This window comes from Mchenga conophoros, linkage group LG16, assembly GCF_057382185.1.
Source record: "Mchenga conophoros isolate Kocher_MC1m ecotype Shallow Benthic linkage group LG16, M_conophoros_male_GT1.1, whole genome shotgun sequence".
NCBI lineage: Eukaryota > Metazoa > Chordata > Actinopteri > Cichliformes > Cichlidae > Mchenga > Mchenga conophoros.
Genome location: NC_140541.1, coordinates 21,558,645 through 21,576,084, shown reverse-complemented (window position 1 = coordinate 21,576,084; position 17,440 = coordinate 21,558,645). Strand labels below are relative to the sequence as shown.

General features: G+C 39.5%; 1 protein-coding gene across 7 annotated transcripts in view; it reads right to left on the bottom strand.

Moving 5' to 3' along the window:
- Positions 1-2,160: 2,160 nt before the first annotated feature.
- The window catches only part of mid1 (midline 1), a 33,457-nt gene continuing 18,177 nt past the window's right edge, over positions 2,161-17,440 (bottom strand). For 5 of the 7 annotated variants that reach the window (XM_085249363.1, XM_085249358.1, XM_085249362.1 and 2 more), the window contains exons 2-11: positions 13,590-14,311; positions 12,324-12,383; positions 8,407-8,502; positions 7,854-7,961; positions 5,452-5,600; positions 5,228-5,355; positions 4,462-4,605; positions 3,751-3,912; positions 3,453-3,660; positions 2,161-3,176 (exon numbers count right to left, since the gene is read on the bottom strand). In XM_085249363.1, the coding sequence (XP_085105489.1) occupies positions 2,828-3,176; positions 3,453-3,660; positions 3,751-3,912; positions 4,462-4,605; positions 5,228-5,355; positions 5,452-5,600; positions 7,854-7,961; positions 8,407-8,502; positions 12,324-12,383; positions 13,590-14,255 (2,070 nt within the window). In that variant the 5' untranslated portion in view covers positions 14,256-14,311 and the 3' untranslated portion in view covers positions 2,161-2,827. Of the gene's footprint in view, positions 3,177-3,452; positions 3,661-3,750; positions 3,913-4,461; positions 4,606-5,227; positions 5,356-5,451; positions 5,601-7,853; positions 7,962-8,406; positions 8,503-12,323; positions 12,384-13,589; positions 14,312-15,878; positions 16,168-17,440 lie in introns of those variants that run through there. The other 2 variants (XM_085249360.1, XM_085249364.1) reach the window with 2 other exon arrangements.

Genomic DNA, 17,440 nt, shown 5'->3' with positions numbered 1-17,440 from the left:
AAGTAAATGGATGGATGGATGGAGGGATGGATGGATGGAGGGAGGGATAGAAGTTATAACTACTCATGTTCAAGGACGTGGCTACAGTTTTGGGCCTCCTGTGTCACCTCTCCAAAGCTGTGTTGTCATAACATTGCAACACCATCATCTGTTTTTGAGGAAAAACAGTATTGTGCTCCTCAGTGAGTTATCGTAATACAGCTATATAACGATATGCAACTGAATAATAAGGGTGTGCTAATAAAAAACTGACTCATATATGTACTTCACAGTGACTTGGTCCACTGCCTAACATTACTTTTTTACCTTGCACAGGTTAACATAAAACAAAGGAATAATGGGAGATCTGTCTTTAATTCTACCACTCAGCAGAACAATAGACATTAATGGTTGCAACCAGACTGCAATTTGTGAGCTCCATTACCTTGGGACTCAGTGTTTAATGTTTTGTTTCAGTTCCATGGTCAAGGGTCACCCACATCCAATGCACATTTATTAAGGCAACAACTAAAGTTTTTCTAATGTGCTGAATTTTCAGTTTGTCTTTTAGTGATGTGGTTTGATATTTATTTCTCATAGAATTTTCTGTTTTCTCATGCCCCCTGCCAGCTGATTGTTGGTCCCCCAGTGCCACCTCATTTCAAAAAATCTTGGGAACACTCCTGTTTGTGTGTTTTATTGCATTTTGTTTCTCTGGGAAAAGTGTGTGTATGCATGTACTGGTCATAACAGAACCACTTGAAAGTAACTGTTCGTGCATAGCTGGTTTTGATCGTTAAATAAATAAATAAATAAATGTTAGATGCCTAACCAGAAATTTCAGCTATCATCCAGGTTATGGTGAAGGCCCATTGTAGGTTTTACTAAACAAACACCACAAAACAAACAGATCAACGTGGCAGATGGAATTTGTGGGCGGGACAAAAAATGGCACCCAGCAATCTATCACAGAAAAAAATAAATAAATCCAGCAGGTGGAGCCCTGGGAAACATTTTTAATAGACAAAAATTCAGGCTCCGGGATATTTTCACTCCGTTAACTCTTCTATGTCTGCGTCCATTTATTCATGCAGAAGTAAAAGTAAAAACAATAATGTGTCTACTTGTGTTTTTCATGCTACAGCGTTTCTTTACTAAAGTTGATGTATATAAGCTTAGCAGGTTTTACTATTTTTTTTTAATCAGTAGAAAAAAACTGTCCTTAAGTTAAATGTTACTATTTAACAGGAAGGAACTTTAATACCACTGTTTATTTTACAGCTAACAAATCTACTGACAAATTTCAATAATTAATTTTAATTTAACGATTTATTTTTTAATTGAGGAGGTGAAGTGACAACTGGCAATGTGTAGCATTTAGTATACTTCTGGTTGACTAGATCCTCTTCACAAATAGCTTCAAGTATTTCTTCCCACGCAAAAAATGAACACATCACAAAATCAAGCTCTGGTGACATTACATGGAGGAGGTAGTGCTCACTTATTATGGCTTTGTCTGCAGGGTGTCTCATGGGGAGGTCACAGAGAGTTCAGATCTTCTTTTTTTTTCTTTTTTTGCTCTTGTACTTTGTTGAAAGGAAACGCTGCAGAATTCAAGCCACGCTACTCCAATACAAAACGAAATGTCAGAGCAAATCTTGTCAAAAATTGTGTTGTGGCTCAATGCAGGTTAAAGTCAGTCCTGCAAAGCAACGTTGACACTTTTCTTTATGATGGCTGTGTTATCTTTTCATAAAAAAAAGCATTCCAATGTTAAAATAAAACTCAAAAATAAATGATGGTGCATTGTGTTAAGTTACAATGTACTGTTACTGATGATTAAATGAGGTAGAAAAGCAGATATATTATAGGAGGCACACATTTTACAAAATTGTAAAGAATGGTGCGTTTATATACATATATACATATATGTGTGTGTGTGTGTGTGTGTGGGGGGGGTTATCAGTCAGTCAGAAAGAGAGAGAAAAGTCAATGCACAGATTTTTAAAAAATTAATTGTTCTTTTCTTCAAAATTTCTATAGAACTTGCAGTGAATCCTTTGTTGTCAGTTGTTTTTCAGTATGCTATTATCCTGTCCAAATCTGCTTTGGTGACAGCCCTACTGAAACACATTTGTGGATTGCATTATTCATGACACAAGGAGGATAGTCACGCAAATAATCATGCGAAGTCACTTTTATTAGATCTTGTCAGAGAAACTTAAAATGGCATAATTATGATGAAGATCCATTTTAAAACGGCTATAATGAGGAGATGAATATTCCCGAGATACTAGAACATTTTCAGAAATAAATACATAAAAACCCCTGAATTGACTGATTTCTTATTAGAATTAAAAAAAAAGTGAAACCGTTCTTAACTATTATTCTTAGATCCTGCATTTACATGTTTTTTTTTTTCTTAGAAACATTGACAAGTAATCATTTATATTATAATGACAACTTTATCAAAGTGCTACGACTTAAAAAAGTTCAAAAACACAAAATTTCCAATGGCCTCTAAATCAACCTTCCACAAACATATGAGCCCCCTTAATAGATGTCATTAAAAATTCGCCATTTTCCTTAAAAGTATATTAATAAAAGAGTGTGCAATATGAATGTAAAAAAATGTGGAGCCAGCTAGTGAATTTGGAATTGTCACCAACCAAAAGAGTAATGTACATAAATGTGCAAAGCAAAGAAAACATTTATTAAATAGCTCAGATTAGTTTTGGAAATCTACACCAATGTCACTGTATCCTTTTTTCTTTTTTTCAAAGGTGCACACTATCAAGTCCCTTTCTGGATACAAAAAAGAAAATCCAGGAAAGACGGGGCAGGTTTATCAGTTATTGTAGTCTGTTCCCTCTAAGTGATCGGGGATAGGCAGTCCACTCAGGATTGTTAGGCATCTGTTCCAAACATTGAACACAGGGCAGACTGGCTGAGCAAAGTCAATGTCAAACGTATACAAGTGCTGAGAACCAACAGCGTCATAAAAAGACAGAGATCCAGAATCATAGTCCAACAACACCCCGAGACGCCGCAAGTGGGGCGAGGGCTCGATGGGAATCTCTTTACTGTTGTGACGCACCACCCATGAGTTGTTGCAGCGAGACATTACCCAGGAGGCTGAGTTTTTGCCGACCCACTCGTGTTTCGGCGCTGACTTGTACGCAATTCCTACTGCAAACCTGCGTAACCAATGAGAGGAAATAATTACATTTCATAAATACAGGTTTAGTAGTAACATTCTAAATCTGAAACATCATTCACGCTTACATAAAAACAATACATCTACAGACTTAAGCAGAAATAAGAGCAGACATTCTAACTGTAGCAATGTAGCAAATTTCATGGAAATCTATCCAATGACTAGCGAGCCTATCTTTGTTTAGTCTTGAGTCCAGCCAACCAGGAGTCTGACACTGAACTACCTGTGAGCCATGCTACGAACTTAAATGTTTTACCATGTGCTTCCCCCAATCAGAGCCTCCCAGTAATGGCGCCCACTGTCGATGTAGACATTTCCCGTGACACCGTAGCTGCTGTGGCTGGAGAAGCGGTCCTGACTATGGCTCTTCTTGGACGATGTCTCATCCCTCTCTACTGTCAGGTTGTCATGGGACACCCTCAGCTTCCGGTGAGCAGACTTTGGTTCCAGTTTGAATGGCTGACCTTACGATTTAAAAAAAAGTATTAATTACAATTGTCAAGTATTAATAATTATTTAGTAACACAAGCATTTCTGAACAGCTGCTGACGTACTGTTTGTCTTGAGTTTCCCTGGTTCACTGCTGCGGGTTCCAGCCTGGTTTATTGCTTTCACTATGAAAATGTACTTGGTGCCACACTGGAGTCCGTGCACCGTGTAGTGATTTTGCTTGATGTTTGGTACTATCATCCAGCTATCAGCAGATTTACACAAACCTATAGACAAAGCACAAATTCACCATGAGAATTATTACTAAGTTTAAACTAAGGAGTGAGACAACACAGTATAACAACATGAACTCTTTCAATCTAAGGCTGCTATTTTTAATTCATCAAGTATAGTTGCACTGCTACTCAAGTGTGCTCGAGCGCTGAGGCAGATAAGAATAAATGCTTGATCGAGCATGTTGTGGCTAATTAGGGCGATCAATTCGAGCAGTCTGCTCTTTATTTCAACCTCGAGATAATATCCAGCTTACGATGTGCATCTGGATGTAAATCCAGTCTGACTGTTATTTTCCTTTCCCTTCTGAGATGCAGCAAAAATTACAGTGCATTTTGGAAACATCTCATTACCCACGAGAGCCAGGACAATGCTCTCCACTCCAGCAGCTAAAACACAATATTATGTTTGGATATTGTAGCATACCCCCTCGAACTATTTGAAAATCTTTCTCAGAAATCCTTTTCAAATCCCACCACTATCGTGTTTTCCACCCCAAACATTTGACTGTGGTTCCTTTAGAAAACAACATATGGACTTACTGACAACATTAGATTGGCTGGTGAAGATGGCATACTGTAGCTCGTATGATACAACAGAGAATTCATCATCTGATGTCCAGTGAACCGTGATCGTGTCATATGAAGCTGTACAGAGTTCCTCGCGGATTACTGGTGGATTTGGCGCTTCAAACACAAAACAAAAGGTAAATGTTGCCCAGAGAAAATAATGAAAGCAGTGTTGATTTCATTCTGCACACAACATCAAAATAACAAACAGAGACCAGTGATGGATAAACAGCACCAGCCCTTTGTGTGTATGCACGTGTGTGTTTGTGTGAGTGTCTGCATGTGTCCTTTATTCTGACAAGTGTAATTAATCTATATTGGAGTTCCTCCAGCTATTACAGCTACATCCCCCACGCTGAGTTAAATTCACAGTGCACAACAGGAGCCGTGCATAAACAATCAAACCTGTTTCATTCAGCAGCAAAAAAACTATTGCTGTAAATTATATGAGCTTTTTAGTTTTCTGCCACTCCTTCACAATCACATAGTTTAAATATGAACTCACCGCTGTTATGCTTGCCGAAGCCTGTAATTTTATAAATCCATAATTCACGGATAAGCTGTGGTTCATTTTAAGTGCATCTTTCAATAAAGGAAGCCGGCAAATCGTATGAAAAAGAAAGTTTTGGGGAAACTGATCAGGCGGTACTAAACAAGCAAACAGATTATAGTAATTTACATGGAGGATTCATTTCAAACAATTAAATGCTCTGTGCTTAACATGCGTGGCCCGACTCACCTGTGAGGTAATCTAAGCTTTCTAGCATTTTCTTCTCCCTTGTGAAGTCCAAAGCAAAAGTATCAAATGTGTCATTCAGGTTAATTTCTGGTAACAGGATTTGGGAGGATGCTGTTGCCATAGACACTCTGGTACAAAGAAAATATTAACATTAATATGTGGCGACAGTTTTACACACAGTTTCTATTGTTTGTTCCCGTGTCTGCCTTTCGCTGGTGTCTCACCTCTCGCAGATACTTTTAGCTGTCTGAAGAAAGCGAGCGTGGTCTGTCTCCTTGAGGGTTTGGTCAGCCTGGGTGATGAGCGAGGAGGACCTCTCAATGCACTGCTTGCAGCCGGCTATCTGCTGGGCTAGCTTCCTCAGCCTCACAGACTGGGCAGAAAATAGGATATGCAGACAGATGAATAGCTTAGTAAACTACCAACCGATGCATGACCTATGAGACGGCAACTTATCCAATGTAAAATTGGGTTTCACTTTGCCAATAAGGAAATCCTGCTGGGGAGAAAAAAACTCTGATTTTTCAGTAGTGTCATAGTCACAAGAGTCTGTCCTACAACCTGTTTTATAAGCAATACTTGCATAAGAGGGGTATTCATGAGACATCCTACACAGTATTGTCATAGAAACCAGACCCTTCTAACCCCCCTCTGTGGCTCAATGGCTTAGTGGCTGAAAGCAACCTCACAACCTGTGTCATGAGCCATGAGGTGTGGAAGGAAAGAGGCCCCCTCCAGAGTGGACCATCACAGGAAGCAAGACTCATCTTAGTCTGACACTGAACATGGCACAGCATGCTCCCGCTTCTCTAAGGCGGACAGGGGAAAAGGAAGGGAAACCATTCAAGAGGCATAACACCTCCATATTAAAATTATGGACACCCGCTCCTGATACTGAGGACAAAACAAAGCAATAAACTCTCGTCAGTATAAGTGGCCATCAATATGTTGAAACACAGGTCCACACTGCAGAAGAGAACTGCAATTTGTTTTCTCTTTAGAATCCAAAGTCAGCTTTTCTTTTAACTATTCTATATTGTATTCTTTAACCTTAACATAGCCAAGTAAATTGTTTTTGTGCCTAAATCTTCCTAAACAGTGGCAAAAATATATTTGCTTGTTGCCCTATAATTGTTCACATTAACAGGATAGCAAGCAATTACATTTTAGTTCTTGAAGCATGTCTCTTTGCCACATATGTTTTTTGTTCTTTCCCTGAAGATTCTTCTCAGTCAGTTGCTAAAACAGCCCCACTGTTAGGCAGCTTGACTGAATACTCAATAAGATGTGAAGCAGGAAACAGTAAACATCACGGTAATGTGTGCTACGTTTTACTATTTGTATATTTTTGATAAAAGCTGCTTTTGAAAAGCCAGTGGTGATTGCTGGGGGGCAGGGGAGAGAAGCTACCCGCTGAGAACAACACATTTTCAGGGCCTGCCTTCTGTTTGCATTTACATGGCTAATAGGAACTCTGAAGGGACTTAATAGCTGACCAGTGGTGGCTACAGCACCATCCACGCTTTCTGTGTTCCTTTACTTTCACTTTCCCATAATCCTGTTTCAGTTTTCTTTATTTTTTCTCTACTTTGCAACACAGTGTGAGTTTCAATAAGCCAAACACTTCACAGACTGCTCATTTCTCCATGCATTGCAAATTTGTTAGACTGTAAAAAATTGTTGCTTGCATAGCTGATGTTTAGCTAATGTTCACTTTTTTTTGTTTGTTTTGTTTTATTGATGTCCACGGTTCCTCTTGGCAGGAAAAGTCCCTGCTACTAACAAAGAAAACACTTCTGAGAACCATTATGGTCACCAGAAACCGGAAAAAATGTCAACCTTCCTCCATGAATTATTAGAACTATACAAAAGTTTATGCTGCCTGGAAATCAAACTATGTATCAAGACCTGCTTTTATGTAGTGTAACATGTGTCCAGATGGAGCCAAATGTCACATTTAGAGAACTAACATCAGTACAGATTACAAAGCAGTATGTGTCTGCCCACATTAGCTAACACTGGCCACCAGTCAAATCAGAGGCCTACACTGTGAAAGCCTGATTTTGGCTTATCCAGGTAACTTCAGGGTTACCATGGGTTTGCTTTATGATAAAGGCAGTTCACTTTTTGCCTCTAGAGCAGGTTATATTAAAGATTAGAGATCAGCAGGCATGAAATCATTGCCTACTGACCAATCAGTTCCACTGACCAATCAGTTCTCTGGAAGATAGTATCACCATTCCTGGAAGATCCCTGGGACATCATTAATACAGTAAATCATAGTGTTTTTAATACTAAACTACTGTACAGTGCTTTTTCAATTACAATGCTTTTCCTACTGCTGATTTGTATTAGACAATACATATATGTTTAACTCTTCATATTTTTTTTATCTTCCTTTGTAGACGTTGCATTACATCACTTATGCGTCCTTCGTGCGTTACATACTCTCCCTTTGAGCAGTAGACGTGTGAAGAGTCTTTTTTTTACCCATCATCTGTGATTTGTTATTGCTGTATTCTAATAAGAACAGCAGCCTAGGGTGAAGAAGCAAGGTTATCAACATGGACGAGGTGATAAACAAACAAACAAAAGCTATCGAGATACAAAGTGTGATAAACGGTACCTTGCCCTCCTTTATCTTGGTAGCTATGATTTGTCTTCGCTGCTGTATGATATTAATCAGCAGGTCACACTCTTCCTGCAGCTTGTTTTCTTGTCGCGATGCATTTACCTAGACAAAACAGGGGTACAGGTAACATACATTAGAGCAGAGTTGCAATCAGCTGTCCTTGTTTACACACACACACATACACATATATTCATTTAAAGCACAGTCATTTTGAGATAACTGACATAATGCAGTATCTTAATCCTTTATTTGAAAGGCTTTTCAATGAATCACATGCTATTTACTTTATACATATTTATTTATTTATATCTAGACATAAATAAATTCATATTTAGCTTACACATGCTGTTAAAATACCAAATTTGCAGTCATTTAACAATAATTGTTGAGCTTGTGAGTAATGAGCACTCAGTCTTGTTGACATGATACAATTCCACATTCGGATACAGTAATTCATCACGGTGTTAATAATTTAATGAGTTGTTGCCCACGGATTGCCGGGAAAGCTAAAACCCCCAACCTGAAAGGAACAGACAAATAACCTCACCTCCACATGTTGGCAGGTTTGGATAAGTTTGCCCATCAGACTTTCCAACTCACTGGTCCTCTTGATTAGATTGCTGAGGTTGGAATCCAAGGCTTGCTGCAAAACAAAATTGAAAGGGAACATTTCATTATACACTGCCTCCCCAATCAAACTGTAAACAGCTGAATAAATCCTGGAAGAGAGTTAGGTGAATAGGAACATAAGGACCATATCAAGTGTAATGAGCACGTGAGAGGACACACAAGGTTGCCCCTGGATATGAGTGGCCAGATTTGGGCTCTGATCAGTGTGAGCCCCCCCCCCCCCCCCCCCCCCCCCCCAAGTCCTAGCTTTGTGCCAAAGATCCCATCATACTGCCCACTGAGGCCATGAAGCTAAGCAGAGCATCTGCCAGTAATTTGGACAACTGAACCCAGGGTGTGCTAATCACCGAGTCAGATCAAAGGGTGATGTTTCGAACTTAAGCTCTTACTATAATCGGGCAGCATGATGATGGTGTCCTGTGACATTACAGAATGTCTAATATTATAAGCATTATTCAGAGGAAGTAAAAGATTAATGCATGATTATATTAAAATGATTTCAATTCAAACAAAACTGTGGTCTTGCAAAACCAAAAGCAGATGGGTGGAGAAGGTTGTAACTTCAAATATGGATGACAGATTTAGACTGCAAACTAAGGATACTGCACACCCATGCTGTAGCCACTTGTCAATTATAGTGTGTTCATGATCTCTATTTTATTCCAAATTGGACCATGATTTACAAATTTCCCATTAGGGAAAAAAAGCAGTTAAAAGTACTTCTATACTAGCATCATTTAAAAAACTGACACCAGACATTAAAATAAAATAAACCTGCATTTCCAGCTAAATCAAATACAAGCAGAACAACGTATTTCAATCTATTATTAAGTCTTCAGCAATACATGTGAATGGATCTGAAATTTTACAGTCAAACAGTTACAAACTGCCTTTGAATTTCACTGTTTGTAACTATAGCACCTGGTTCCTAAAACATTGATTTAAAAGAAATTATTGTAGAGAACCATAAACACTAATCACAAAAATATAACTCTGACTAACATCCCTTTATTCAAAAGGGAAAAAAAGAACCCACAAATACTTTGAGATGAGACCAAACAAGCACAAGAAGCCTGCAAAGATTTAAAGCAAATAGATGGTGGGAGAGGCTCTGTCATGTTAGTTCAGTCTCACATTGTGATTTCATAAGGTGTGTGAGTCACTGTACTAAAATAGCAGAGCCTCTGTTTTACTGCTCTTACAAAGATAATTTATTTATATGGAAAAGAAAATGTGATGAAAGCCATTTCAGATGATCCGTTGCAGGTCCAGGTTATGGCGGCTTTGAAACCTCCTAAGTGGTGTACGAAACATAAGATATTCAGCTGATGGTGAATACAGCAAAATACAGTATGACCGTTAAAAACAACAAAGTAAAATCACCTCAGCGAAACTTTTTGCTGTACAGGCATTTTCAATTAAGCTAAAATAACTTCTCTTGCAGCGTGAATATTCTTCACATGTTTAGACAGCTCTGTCTAATGGAGGTCTCTTTCCTAAAATCATTTAAATCTGATGAGAGGAAAGAATAGTGGCTTCCTTTTGTATGGGAAAGCTTCTGGTTCCACACCTTTTCATTGGCTGGCCTCTCTTCCTTCCTCTTAGAGTCCTGAAAGGTCAACGTCAGGACTCAGACTTTTATCCTGTGTCAACATTAGAAATTTTATTCACTGTGCGACTCCTCATCCTGTGAGCAACACAGGCCGTGTTTTGCATTACTTTGCTGGAGAACACCGTAACTGTATTTGTACCATAGTGTGTGTGGTAACTCTGGTGTATACATACATGTGTATAATCTGTGCTGTATTTAAGTAAATGAATCAAAAATAGATGCAATTGTAATAAGTTATCAACTTATACATTTATTAATTACTTTTTGATGAGCTTGTAAGTAGAATCCATTTTTTGCTTTTCATTGTTCACTTTAGTCCTGCCTTGGAAGATTTCCAGAAAAAGCAGGTCAGCTGCCTCTACATCTTAACAGGCTCCATTCATGTGGCAATATGAAATCTTGAATGCTGTTTTTGATTGTTCTTGTTTTAGTTTTAAACCACCTCTTCTCTGCCAAATGTCAAATCAATGCGTACTGCTCCAAGCAACCGAGCCTGCTATGCCTGCGACCAGCCAACCACACCAAAGTGAGTGACCACGCTGGCGAACAAGAATGCCTCTCAGGGCTGGATATTGCTAAAAATTCAACAATGGTTTCCTTCTAAAATGAGAAACAGGCTTTGACACTAAACAGAATAAAGCTTCTTCACCAGCTGTGAAAGTGCTTTCTAAATCAAAATGCAATGGACTTGAACTAGTTTTACTGAAGACATCAAATGTAGTAAGTTAGTAATTAATACAATCATATTTATGTTTGAACAGGTTAACTAGTAGTCTTTATTCTATAACCTTTCAAAAAGAACTTTTCCAACACTGATTGTAATGATGCAGATTTTTTTTCCTCACAAAAAATACCACATTAAATATCAGTTGGTTTGATTTTTATAGAACTTTAAAAGTACCCACATACTGTGTGCGACCGAGCTGTTCTAGTATAAGTTCTCTGATGACAATGTTTGGAAATTTATATCACGAGAACATGCGAGGCGTACGTCAAAGTCAAGAGGTGAAACTAATACCTGCGGAATACATGAGTGCAATCTCTTTTTAATTAGGCGCGCACAAGGTCATAACAGTGAAATGAAGAAAATGTAACTTATCCATTTCCTACTATCACTGAAAATAAATATTTCAGCGCTGTGGTTGAGTATCCCACCGTCACCTCGTTATAGAGTAGTCCTGGGTCTTAATTTCATTTCCTCCTCTTGTTTTCCACGTGTTTACATGGGTTTCTTCCCACGGTTTTAATCTAGCTGGTTTGATCAGCTCAAGCTTTACAACGTCTGCATGACTGTTTCGTATGTTTACATATAAGCTCTGTGATTATCTGGCAAAAAAGGGGGTTTTCCTTAATGCTTCTGCCTTTCCTATGACTTTAATAGGAATGCAGCGATATAAGAAAATATAACATGGATATATAAGATTTATAATTATTTAACTGGGATCATGTAACATAATTAAGGCTGAAACACAGACACGCACACAAAGACGCACATGTGTGCCTTTACAAGTCACCAGTATCCCTTTGTCTGGGAATTTGCGAGAAATGTGAGGCACTGTGGCTATAAACATGTGCTTGAAAAAAGCCAACAACTATCAACAAGCAAAGCTGCATGCCACCTGGGTCCTGTCCTATGCCATGAGAAAAAAACTATTTCTCTCTTTGTTGAAAATTGTCATTTCCTCTTTCACTTGGGCTAACAATGCAACTAACAGTGCATGTGCATCAAGGGGGAAAAAAAGAGTAAACACATGAAATAGTAAAATATGAGATACGGCGATAGGATACCGAAAAAGGTAATTGGTTAATGTTTTTCAAGAGAGAAAATAGACCTTTGCTTATAACAGTCTGCAAGAGGATGAAAATGATTCGGTTCGCCTTAATTCACCCACAATCCTAATGTCTGCAAACATCTGCAGGATTTTATTCTCATTAAAAGGGAAGTAACAATGTCACAGCACACATTAACTACTTCGTGAAATAATTAAAACACACCAGGCTCACAATGCTGAGTGCTTTAACTCTAGCATTAATAACCATCCAGGCCATATTGCCATGCCTCATTACTTCATGTTATGCAGACCAGCTGCAACTAGCGTTTCACTTTCATTTCACTGGTCTTGATTTGGTAATCGATCCCTTCAAAAGTTACATTCAGGTCCAGGCAGATCTACGCAGTAAATCTGCCCCGAATGTGTAATTAAAGAAATGATGCTGATCACCTGCTCTGCCTCCTGGAACGAATGATCACGCCCCACACAGAGAAAGCGGCCGGGAGATTTCTGCACAATGACAGCACGATCAAACAAAGGAGAGAGGTTAAGGCTGGTCCTATCTTCCCAATATGTTGCAAAAAGATTGTTTATATCCCACTTCCACTGTGACCAAGCATTGTGAAAGAAAGGAATGGGGACAAAAAAGGCTTTCAGTGCTGCGTGTGATACATAAAACTATCCTTTTGTGAGTCATGCATTAAGGGAGTGTTTTGTGAAAAGAATAAGGGTGCTCTTTTTTTGTTATGCAGCCTATGCCATGCAGACAAACTTTAAGGTGAACTTTAACTGAACTGAAAAGCTTTTTGCAGCCGAGTTTAAGACTTTCCCAAATTAAAACAGTAAATGTTTGATGTTCCCTTGTGTATGGTAACTTTCTTTTTTGTGTTAAAGTTCCATGGAACAACTGGCTTATAGTGGACGATAAAATCATCCTGTTGAGTTTGCGAGTTACTTTATACACCTACCTAAGCTAGTTTTTTTATGATAGAAGCTTATTTGTGAAGAAAAGCCAAACCGCCCTTTTATACTCCAGCAAACAGCATCTTCTTATGTCTTATTCATGTCGGCCCATCTACTGACAATGAGCAGTACTACCTAAAAGTGTGAAAGCAGTCTCTGACTGGCCAAGTGGGAAACAGCTTCAAAGTAAACACATTATCGCTAAGCGTAATTTAGAGAGGAAGTCATTTCGTACAATTATTTATTTCACAATGCCGAATAAAGGAACTTTTGTAGTGTTTGCTAATTCGCTACAGAAAAACTCAACTCTAAACTTGCTTCACAAAAACACCCTTCTATCTCTCTTACTAGAACTGCGAAGTATTATTGCACTTATTCTTGTAAATCATCTGTATTTTTCGAGTAGCAAATCCGTCATGGAGTACTTTCTTGTTGACTGTCTGTTTCAGATAAACGACTTAAAAAATAAATCGATGAGATTTAGTTTCACATTCCTGTAATCAATACTCTTAATTTATCTCTGTGTGTTTGTGCGTTGCCAAAATCGAGCTGTGCAAAAAGCCCACTTAAGTTTATCATAATGTGGAAATTCAATATTTTCATTATCAGCTTGCCAACCTGTCATGCTGAGAAGCTGAAAGAGGTTTTTGAAAAATTCAGAAACCGTCTCTCAATTATGTGCTGGTAACATTAGTGAAAAATCTGTTCTCACTGTGTCCTAAATCCCTGAGCTTCTCTAAAATTATTTCTTACCTTGAGTTTGTCATATCGGTCACTGAGGGCTGCGACTTGGTGGTCTCGGTGTCGGCCAACTAGCTTACACAATGCGCAGATCAGCTGCTCGTCCGTCACACAGTACATGTTGACCTTCTCGTCCTCGTGCTCCAGACACATAAGCCCTCGTAGATGTGAGTCAAGCAAGGGCTCGATTAGACGGTGTCCCGTGAAAGGCTTTTTATTTGGATGGGTGGCCTTGAGACACTCCTCGCAGTATGACACCTCGCAGGTGACGCAAGTCTTCACGGCATCCTGTGGAGGGTCCTGTTCACAGAACTGACACTGGACCCGGTTGCAGGGGGACGTCATGGCTGTGCTGTCAGGGACGGCTCGCTCACGCCGAGTCTCGTTAGGAGAGTTGGGTCCACTTAAAGAAGCTTTCTGGTAGCGGTCGATGATATTCTGCAGAGTGACGTTGCGTTTGAGTCCCTCTAAGCCCCTCTGATTGAGGGTGATGACATAGCGACAGGTGGGGCACTGAAAGGCGCTGATGGACTGAATTGGCTCGCTGGGGGTGCAGTGGGAGACCAGGATTCGGTGGGCGCAATTGAAACAAAGACTGTGAGCGCAGGGTAACAGCAGTGGGTCCTCGAAAAGCTCCAGACAGATTGGGCAGGTCAACTCAGACTCCAGCGTTTCCATTTTCAAGCAAAACAAAGCGGGATGTTCAGCGAAATCCAGGGAAGCTGATCAGCTATCTGTAAAGATGACACAAAAATAAATCAGGAAATGCTAGCAGCAGCGACAAAGGTTAAAAAAATGATAGACTGTTGCTTATTAGTTTCTATCAAGTTATTTTTCTGAGATTAACTGATGGAGAAACAATAGTTAGCTGGAGTCCTAATGTCCACAATCAAATCCAACATATTCTTTGGAAGGAACAATAAAAAACACATTACGCATACCCGATCTAATTACCAGTATTTATGATAATAAAAACAAAGTTATTCATCTCTACTTGAGTTTCAGCATGCACCAGAAATCGACTGAACGTAAAAAACATTAATATTTTATTACATAAATATTTGTAAGAGATATCTGATTATGGAAATGAAGAATACTGGAAAAATAAAACAAGCAAGCAGGAGAATTCTCGGGCAAAAACACGTGTTTGCACATAATACATAAACATGTATCAGCTTTCAGTTTGGTCTGTGTGGCTCAACTGAGAACTTAAAGAATGCAGCAGCAGCTCCTTTTAATTTGGCACAGGAATAGTCTAGCCTGTCTATACTGTAGCCCGTAGGCCAGCAGGCCAGTGAGGACTGACAACTCAGCCAAGCAGAAGTGTATTGGCCTGCTTGCTGATGGCTGGGGCTACACACCATCACAGACACTAAGCCTTTGTTCCCGGCCAGTCAGACACCCCAGCTGCGAGTGGACACACTGTGCTCACAGCGTCTTTCTATGTGAACTCTCTACCTCCACTCATTATGTGTGAAGAAGGCAAAAGCTCATTATCAGGACAGTCGGGCACAAGTAGCCTTTTGAAGTTATGAGGATACAGCAATTACCTATGAGCTACAAACCTGGGTTTGTTCTTTCTATTCTATTCAAATCCTCGCAGACATTCAGCGATCCCACTGTACTGCACAAGAAAAGAAGCAATTGTTGCACGTGTCTCTTGTGACTCTGATGCATCTGCGGGCCTTTGTTTCAGTGCTATTTTGTTCTTTAAAGGCAAAGCAGCAAATGTAGGTGCCTAGAAATTGAGAATCAAGGGATACCGCTCCATTGTCCAAACCCCTCTGGTGTGAACAAAATATGCTTTCAGGAACAAATGTTATTTAATAACAATACTATATTATGTTAACTTTACAGATGATATGAAGTCATTTTTGCATTGTACTAAAGCAAATAAACCTCTACAGGGTAACAACATGATAGTAAAACATGGTAAAAAAACAACAACTTCTTGTTCAAAATTTCATCCTCTTGTTAGATTTTCCGCAGCAAGAGAAAAGACAAAATCACACATTATATTTTTTTTAGCAAAGCAACTGGATAAACATAATGCTTTTGCGAGTTGTTATTTTCAATAGGATGCCCTAAATACAAACTAAATAAAGGGCTTTGTGTGACAAACACAAAGCAAAAAGACACTTATCCTCTGATGTCATCGCTTATGGTATAAAATATCCACACATTATAAAAAGCTTGTAAAACAACACTGTGGCAAAGAGCCCTTGCAAAGTGCGTTACAGCCCCAAGTACATTACTCACTCCTGAAAGTGCTCCCATTCATACACAGTTTACTTTACCCACCGATGGATTTCGCCCCACTTTGTACTGCCGAGACATTTTTGCTGAAGGAGAACTTCTGACTCGAATCATGAAAATATCTTTATACCACAAAATGCACCAGTCATTAACTCCAGCATGCTTGTAGAGATATGCATCCAGATGGCACAAGTTTTCAGAGCCCCATAAGTCCTGCAGCAGAGCTGTCATTAAGCAAGTGATTGAGCAAGAGGTAGCAAGCACAACAGGAAAAGTTGCCCGACAATTCCAGGAAAGCCAGCTCCACCTACAGCTGGAGCTCAGGCCAGTACTGGAAGAAGAGAGAGAGAGAGAGAGAGAGAGAGCAGGCAACAGCGAGAGAGAGAGAGGGAGAAAGAGAGAGTGCGCGTGTAAGAGAGCGAGAGTCAAAATCAGCAAATAAGCAGAGGCACAGTATCATGTAGAGCCCTAGCTCACATCCTCACAGGCAGGTCAGTGTCCCCTCAGCCCTGCCCATTCAGAAATTCAAAGCGTTCGGATCAGTTTCAGGTTCCCTTGTGTGACTGTACCTCTGCTTCAAGCAGCACAATGCTGAGGTACTTGGCAATTCCACCGGAGACTCAAAAAGAAAGGCTGAAGACACAAACACAGATGAGAAGGAGCCCGGGAGGCAGCGGGACTCATCTGTGATGTGGGACAGAGGTTTGGGATTCCCGCAGCATCCAGTCAAGAAAATTATGTGGAATCGCTGGTTCACCATCTATCGGAGTCTGTTATCCCTCCTCTCTGAGGCCATTGTTATTTAATATGCAACAAATCTGATGCAATGGATTTTTACAGGCTGCAAAATAACTGTAAAGTTGCTCAGCAAAAAAAATGCTGAGGCACGAAGAATCTGCCATACAATTACAAATAAAGACTGGCACTTTCTAACATTATGTGCTACATTCCAGTCTGTACCAGCTGGCCCTCATGTGGGAATCACTGAGGTACCATCTGCTTACCATGTGCCTCTATTTCCAGACACACCCCTGCTGCGCTCCATTTGAATTCTTCTGTCAATCAAAAGAGTCCCCAGGGTGACTTTTCTCTCTGAGAGAGAGGTACACTATAACTATTAAAGGCATGCTACAGTTCGTACAAAGGACTGGGTAGAAGGTACATTGCTTGCGAGATACATATTGGAATGTCACTGGTATTGCCAGGGAATTTGGTGTCTATCATAAGATCGCACAGAGAATTGATCAGTTTGAATAAACAGCGCTTAGGGAAACCAGGAGAAAAATGCACATTGATGACTGAAAAGATTCAAAGTTAAGTTTAAAAATAACCTCTTTTTTTTTTGCTCTTTACCAAAGTATTCACAAGTGTAAGGCAAAATTCTGACTTCTGTTCCCATTTAATGAGAAAAAGGGGAACAGTCAAATTCTGGTACTTACTGTCTGTCTATGGGGCATTGTAACATTGCCTACATAAAATTTCATTACCTTTTGGGATTTTTGTATTAGGTTATATCACATATCCACACCAATTGGAACATGCATTAATAATGACAGACATTGTATTGATATAATATTGCTATGGGAGTATTCTGGTGTTATGAAGTT